The 8,339-nt window shown below is 38.2% G+C and overlaps 1 protein-coding gene across 1 annotated transcript in view; it reads left to right on the top strand.

Annotated features, from left to right (window-relative positions):
• The window catches only part of LOC107693770 (neurexin-2-like), a 415,962-nt gene that overhangs the window by 148,500 nt on the left and 259,123 nt on the right, over nucleotides 1-8,339 (top strand). The window contains exons 9-10 of the mRNA XM_016493287.1: nucleotides 1,094-1,138; nucleotides 7,527-7,688. Coding sequence (XP_016348773.1) covers nucleotides 1,094-1,138; nucleotides 7,527-7,688 — 207 coding nt within the window. The remainder of the gene's footprint in view (nucleotides 1-1,093; nucleotides 1,139-7,526; nucleotides 7,689-8,339) is intronic.

Below are 8,339 nucleotides of genomic sequence, written 5' to 3' on the forward strand. Positions count from 1 at the left end.
TACGGATGTGTGTGTGTGTGTGTGTGTGTGTGTATGTGTGTGCAAGTCCCTGTTGAAGAGGAGTGTTTTGATTTGGCGACTCCATTCAAGTCCAGACTGCACCGCTCTGTTTTGCCGTTATTAAATCCACGACGGTGAATAGGCTTCAATTACGCCAGCAAAATAATCTGTCCGCATTCAGCAAGCTTTCCATCTTGTGGAGAAGGGGGAATGTTTACTATTTATCATTTAACCTAAGAGAAAAGGGGTCCCTCTATCACAGCCTTCAAAAAAGCAGCATTCATAGTCGAGGCTGTTTTTTTTCAGTGCCATTATCCTGATTGTTTTCAATCCGTTAATGCTGATATATGATTATATGATAGGGCGCATCGTATAGAAACACACTAGGCCTGCTTGCTTCTGCCACCGCTGATTATTTCTCCATTTGACTGCCGTAACCTTTAGCTCAAGTGTTGCTTACAGAGCCGAGGGCGCACCTTGCGTCTGTTAACGAACGAGCTGTGTTTTTGTTCTGCCACAACAAATTACGAAAGTACCGGGCTCGACGACGACGGGCAGGCATAAATGAGCGCATAACGGGTGTTGACATTTTTGCTTTTGTCATTCATTTACCTTAAATAACGAGTGAGTCGCTACTGCTGCTGTCATTCTTTACTCTAACGCTGCTGCCTCTGCAAGATCCCTCCTTCAAAACCCTCCCTGAACCATCTTGTTTGACAGATTAGTTGAATTCTCTCTCTTTTTTCTCTCTTACTAACACTGAAGCCTCTAAGTGGATTTGTCATTGTTTATCTTCTGCCTTTACCCCTTCAAATACTAACATGAAAACCTCCATGGAATGTGAGCCATCTGTTTGCCATTGACAGTGTCCAAATAAATTAGGTATAAGCTAACAGGTTTGAACAGCTTTTTTTTCTCATTCTTCCTGGGAAGATATATTCTAATGGAGGGCGGAGAAATTAAGTATCATTTCGTGGTATGGTTAAATTTGCTTTCAAATTGTTAGTAAGTCATTTTCAATAATTTTAAAGCTTCTGTGGAGTTTATGGTATGTAATTTTACTCTCCCTCCTTGTTTTTATCTTTTTTTGAAGCGCGCAGGGGTTGGACTCCCTACGGTAAACAAACTGCATTATATGGTAGATATCACATTCTAATTTGTCTAGTTTGGTTTGGCCCTTTCTTTTTATCTCTTTTTGCTTTTACTGTGCAGAAACGACTACAGAAAAGTTTAAAAATGGCATCAGTCCCCAGGTGCCATGCAAAAGTTCATTTTTTGCCATTTGCAGTTTATGTACATTGTGTTTATGTACATTGTTTTTTTTTATAGCACTCACAATCCCCTCACCCATATTCTTATTAAAATGCTTTTTGTTGTATGAGTTCTATCATCGATAACACATCCTATTTGGCTGAGAGTTTCTAGGGTGGGCATAAATGATGCTGTAAGCTGCTGACTTCAGTCTGGGCCACACTGTGGCTGACACTGGATTTGTTTTCTCAGACAGAAAACATATTTTTATGCTTAATGTAAATTCTGATGTAAAATATAAACTGCCCAGTGTCAGTCAATGTAAAAGGGCAGAAGGTGCTCTCTCAAAGCATTTCGTAATTTCTCAGATAAAAGAAACAATCAAAAACAAACATTTGACTGCAGCTCTTGTGCAGCGTTTCTGTCCACCTGCTCCATTTTCCCTCATTCTCCCCCTTTGATGTTGGCTTTTATTAAATGTTGCAGCATCTCATACAGAGTTTTCGGTGCACTGTATGATGTAGCATTTAATAATACTGATTTTTGCTTGGAAACTTCTCTTAATATGCAATGTTCTCAAACACTGTATTCATATTTGCCAAGTGAATCAAAAACAACAGGAGAGAAGGGCAATGAAGGCTTTTATTTGTAGATGCAACTGCATTCACTTTATCGTTAATAGCACAATATATGCCCTATGCAATAAAAAATGCAGAAAACTCTAATCTTTAAACTTTGTTGCAGACAGATTATTTCAGTGTGAAGCTTAGTTTATCATAATGGGAGCCATTTAGTTTTGATACGTCGTGAAGGTACGGTCTAACTGTGGGTTGCTTATGGTTGCCAAGCAACGTCTTAACTCCAATTAATATAGAATTCAACTGCATGAATCTGTTATATTTCAGTGGCTTCAAACGTGACTAAAATTGTCATATTTGTAATGTATTATTATTTTCAGTCTTGTTTTTAACTCAAGCATTGCATAATGTAAAATTATCATATATAAATATGAGTAATGATGTGAATGATCTTCCTTTTTGGTTTGCATCCTTCATTTTTTAAGTATTTATTAAACGTACTAAATTAAATATTCTATGACTATGACTATTGAAAAAAAAAAGACTTTGTCTTTAAGTGATATTAAATTTCTCTGTGAGATTGGATTTTGTACATATCACCCCATAAATACAATCAGATAATAATATGTTGGTAACACTTTAGTACAGGGACCAATTCTCACTAGTAACTAGTTGCTTATTAGCATGCCTATTATTCTATATCCCTAATCCTACCCAATGCCTAAACTTAACGACTACCTTATTAACTATTAATAAGCAGCAAATTAGGAGTTTATTGAGGCAAAAGGTGTAGTTAATGGTTTGTTAATGACGAGAATTGGACCTTAAAAGAAAGTGTGACCAATATGAATATGTTTAGATGTTTACACTTGTTAATGTTAAAATGTACAAGCCCTTCTGTTTCTGCAAGTAACATGTTATTGACAGTTTTTCTAATTTCCAGTTGCCTCACACTTTAATCTGAAAAGAATGACCTTGGGCAGACAAACTGAGGTGTTCTGCTTGAGCACAAACACTCACTGTTTATATGAATTGAAAGTGGAAAATGACAGAATTGGATAAAAATGATTGTGGCTGCCATACAGCTGTAATTGACCCTCTGTCCAGGGAACAGAGAAAAAACTGACCTCCCCTTACCCTTCTCTTCCTGTGGCAAAGGAGTACATCTTGTTTTCCTCATGCATTTTGATGTATTGATTTTTGTCATTCATTTCTTTAAGTAGCCGATGACATGTGGCACTTTTTATCCAGCATGTGCGACATGTTGTTTTGCATCACTGGACTTGCACTTTGTATACCGTGTTTTTAAATTTAATACGCAGCTTATACGCCATTATGCACCTGAATAATTTGCTTCCACTGCATGTGTGGGTAACTCTTTTTGTTGATGTTGTGTGGTGCTGTACATTTATTTTTTTTGTCTTTCTTTTTCCCTCCATGTCTTGCTTTCTTTGCTCTTTCTCTCTTATAAAGGTTCAGACAAATACTGGGTTTCAATTTCAGGACAGTGCACACCATCTACAATTTCCAGCATTGCCGTTATTAAATCCACGACGGTGAATAGGCTTCAATTACGCCAGCAAAATAATCTGTCCGCATTCAGTAAGCTTTCCATCTTGTGGAGAAGGGGGAATGTTTACTATTTATTATTTAACCTAAGAGAAAAGGGGTCCCTCTATCACAGCCTTCAAAAAAGCAGCGTTGTAGTTGAGGCTGTTTTTTTTTTCAGTGCCATTATCCTGATTGTTTTCGATCCGTTATTGCTGAAATATGATTATATGATAGGGCGCATCGTATAGACACACACTATGCCTGCTCGCTTCTGCCGCCACTGATTATTTCTCCATTTGACTGCCGTAACCTTTAGCTCAAGTGTTGCTTACAGAGCCGAGGGCGCACCTTGCGTCTGTTAACGAACGAGCTGTGTTTTTGTTCTGCCACAACAAATTACGAAAGTACCGGGCTCGACGACGACGGGCAGGCATAAATGAGCGCATAACGGGTGTTGACATTTTTGCTTTTGTCATTCATTTACCTTAAATAACGAGTGAGTCGCTACTGCTGCTGTCATTCTTTACTCTAACGCTGCTGCCTCTGCAAGATCCCTCCTTCAAAACCCTCCCTGAACCATCTTGTTTGACAGATTAGTTGAATTCTCTCTCTTTTTTCTCTCTTACTAACACTGAAGCCTCTAAGTGGATTTGTCATTGTTTATCTTCTGCCTTTACCCCTTCAAATACTAACATGAAAACCTCCATGGAATGTGAGCCATCTGTTTGCCATTGACAGTGTCCAAATAAATTAGGTATAAGCTAACAGGTTTGAACAGCTTTTTTTTCTCATTCTTCCTGGGAAGATATATTCTAATGGAGGGCGGAGAAATTAAGTATCATTTCGTGGTATGGTTAAATTTGCTTTCAAATTGTTAGTAAGTCATTTTCAATAATTTTAAAGCTTCTGTGGAGTTTATGGTATGTAATTTTACTCTCCCTCCTTGTTTTTATCTTTTTTTGAAGCGCGCAGGGGTTGGACTCCCTACGGTAAACAAACTGCATTATATGGTAGATATCACATTCTAATTTGTCTAGTTTGGTTTGGCCCTTTCTTTTTATCTCTTTTTGCTTTTACTGTGCAGAAACGACTACAGAAAAGTTTAAAAATGGCATCAGTCCCCAGGTGCCATGCAAAAGTTCATTTTTTGCCATTTGCAGTTTATGTACATTGTGTTTATGTACATTGTTTTTTTTTATAGCACTCACAATCCCCTCACCCATATTCTTATTAAAATGCTTTTTGTTGTATGAGTTCTATCATCGATAACACATCCTATTTGGCTGAGAGTTTCTAGGGTGGGCATAAATGATGCTGTAAGCTGCTGACTTCAGTCTGGGCCACACTGTGGCTGACACTGGATTTGTTTTCTCAGACAGAAAACATATTTTTATGCTTAATGTAAATTCTGATGTAAAATATAAACTGCCCAGTGTCAGTCAATGTAAAAGGGCAGAAGGTGCTCTCTCAAAGCATTTCGTAATTTCTCAGATAAAAGAAACAATCAAAAACAAACATTTGACTGCAGCTCTTGTGCAGCGTTTCTGTCCACCTGCTCCATTTTCCCTCATTCTCCCCCTTTGATGTTGGCTTTTATTAAATGTTGCAGCATCTCATACAGAGTTTTCGGTGCACTGTATGATGTAGCATTTAATAATACTGATTTTTGCTTGGAAACTTCTCTTAATATGCAATGTTCTCAAACACTGTATTCATATTTGCCAAGTGAATCAAAAACAACAGGAGAGAAGGGCAATGAAGGCTTTTATTTGTAGATGCAACTGCATTCACTTTATCGTTAATAGCACAATATATGCCCTATGCAATAAAAAATGCAGAAAACTCTAATCTTTAAACTTTGTTGCAGACAGATTATTTGAGTGTGAAGCTTAGTTTATCATAATGGGAGCCATTTAGTTTTGATACGTCGTGAAGGTACGGTCTAACTGTGGGTTGCTTATGGTTGCCAAGCAACGTCTTAACTCCAATTAATATAGAATTCAACTGCATGAATCTGTTATATTTCAGTGGCTTCAAACGTGACTAAAATTGTCATATTTGTAATGTATTATTATTTTCAGTCTTGTTTTTAACTCAAGCATTGCATAATGTAAAATTATCATATATAAATATGAGTAATGATGTGAATGATCTTCCTTTTTGGTTTGCATCCTTCATTTTTTAAGTATTTATTAAACGTACTAAATTAAATATTCTATGACTATGACTATTGAAAAAAAAAAGACTTTGTCTTTAAGTGATATTAAATTTCTCGGTGAGATTGGATTTTGTACATATCACCCCATAAATACAATCAGATAATAATATGTTGGTAACACTTTAGTACAGGGACCAATTCTCACTAGTAACTAGTTGCTTATTAGCATGCCTATTATTCTATATCCCTAATCCTACCCAATGCCTAAACTTAACGACTACCTTATTAACTATTAATAAGCAGCAAATTAGGAGTTTATTGAGGCAAAAGGTGTAGTTAATGGTTTGTTAATGACGAGAATTGGACCTTAAAAGAAAGTGTGACCAATATGAATATGTTTAGATGTTTACACTTGTTAATGTTAAAATGTACAAGCCCTTCTGTTTCTGCAAGTAACATGTTATTGACAGTTTTTCTAATTTCCAGTTGCCTCACACTTTAATCTGAAAAGAATGACCTTGGGCAGACAAACTGAGGTGTTCTGCTTGAGCACAAACACTCACTGTTTATATGAATTGAAAGTGGAAAATGACAGAATTGGATAAAAATGATTGTGGCTGCCATACAGCTGTAATTGACCCTCTGTCCAGGGAACAGAGAAAAAACTGACCTCCCCTTACCCTTCTCTTCCTGTGGCAAAGGAGTACATCTTGTTTTCCTCATGCATTTCGATGTATTGATTTTTGTCATTCATTTCTTTAAGTAGCTGTGATGACATGTGGCACTTTTTATCCAGCATGTGCGACATGTTGTTTTGCATCACTGGACTTGCACTTTGTATACCGTGTTTTTAAATTTAATACGCAGCTTATACGCCATTATGCACCTGAATAATTTGCTTCCACTGCATGTGTGGGTAACTCTTTTTGTTGATGTTGTGTGGTGCTGTACATTTATTTTTTTTGGCTTTCTTTTTCCCTCCATGTCTTGCTTTCTTTGCTTTCTCTCTTATAAAGGTTCAGACAAATACTGGGTTTCAATTTCAGGACAGTGCACACCATCTACAATTTCCAGCAGACAAGCTGCATTTTTTCCCCAGCTTTGCCTACTTGTCCGCAGTAATAATATTGTTCACAGAATATTTGGCGATATTAGAGATGGAATCTGAATCTTTTCTGTCTGTCGGCATGGAAACGCCTAAACCCCAAGCATTTATTAAGACGGCAAGAAAACCACCTGTTTTGGATGTCTGCCAGTGTTTCCACGCTTCAGCATTAACATTTATAAATATGATTGTGCTCTAGATGCACTTAATTCATCATAAATGACTCTTTCTAATTCTTTTTTCTTCTTTTCTTTTGTAATTCTTGTCTAACTACATCAAGTCCTGAAATCGCAGCCCGAGATGTCTTAACCGTCATGCACGGCTTGTGTATTAACAAACTGAAAGCTATCACTACCCAAACACCTTCAAAGTATTTATTTTCAAGACATCTCTTACGAAATGTGTGCAGTTAATCCAGTAGTTGATCAGAACTGACCACCAACATAGTTAAATGCAACCTCTGTTATACTAACAACCATTTTTGTGTCTGAATCCCCCCCTTTTATACTAATCTCGCACAGTCACCCTTAACATCACTTGCTAACCCACTCAACATATAGTGATTCCTCTTAGTTCCTGTAGTCATACACCTCCCCTTCCTGTCTCTCCTCTCCAACACTGACTAGTCCAGCACACAAGACAGTATTCTCTCATTCAGAAAGCAGCAATGGCAGACATAAAAATGGGTTGCCCCCTCGCTAACGTATGCATACAGAACCAGAGGAACCCCCACGTGAAACAGAGTTTTTGTTTAGTAGAGGAACTTGTTGAAGCCAACAAGGATTTCAGCTTGTGCATAATCAAAAGATTTCCCACGTTCCCTCTCTTGTTTCTTCCCTCTCTATCTGTTTTCTATCCATCCGTGGCCTTTATGCAAACACAGGTGACGATATCGGTGGACGGCCTGCTGACAACCACTGGCTACACCCAGGAGGACTACACCATGCTGGGCTCAGATGATTTCTTCTACGTGGGCGGCAGTCCAAACACAGCAGATCTGCCCGGCTCCCCTGTGAGCAACAACTTCATGGGCTGCCTTAAAGATGTAAGAAGCATTTTGTTTGTCTTTGAATTCAGGCGAGTTGGTCGGGACCTTCTCAAAGAAGTCCTGGTTTCTCGAGTTCCATTGATGTTCTTTTTGCTTGGCGAGCGATCTGTCCTCTTTTACCTCTTCCTTATCTGTCCTTTCTCCTTTCTCTTTCGCACCCCTCCGAGCATGTCCCATAATTTATGTCATGTCTATACCGTTGAAGTTCCAGCTTTGCTATCCTGACAGCCAAATTAAAAATTGATTTCCTCTATGGATCCCCATTCGACTGTCCCAGACTCTCCATCTCTGTCTTGTTGAACCCGGACTCTATTAATCACCACTCTCCACCTGCTCAACCGTACAGTTAGTATCAGCGGCCCTCTTCAGCAGGCGCTTGAGCACTCCCTTATCGTGCCTCTGATAGAGACGTATACACATCTACAATGCGGTTACACTTTTGGGAATCTGTGTTTTGTCTTGTCGCTCTTTCGTTTTCATTTGGTCTTTTGTTGCGCAGGTTCTGTGTGTCATGTTTGTTGTTGGATGTTCATGTTTTCCCCCATGTCGACTGCGTCCACCTGTGTAGTGTTTAATTAGGCTAGTTTGTCAAGGTGTATATATATATATATATATATATATATATATACTCTCTCGAGACTTATGTCA

The sequence above is a fragment of the Sinocyclocheilus anshuiensis genome, unplaced genomic scaffold (genome assembly GCF_001515605.1).
Source record: "Sinocyclocheilus anshuiensis isolate Anshui unplaced genomic scaffold, SAMN03320099.WGS_v1.1 scaffold817, whole genome shotgun sequence".
Taxonomy (NCBI): domain Eukaryota; kingdom Metazoa; phylum Chordata; class Actinopteri; order Cypriniformes; family Cyprinidae; genus Sinocyclocheilus; species Sinocyclocheilus anshuiensis.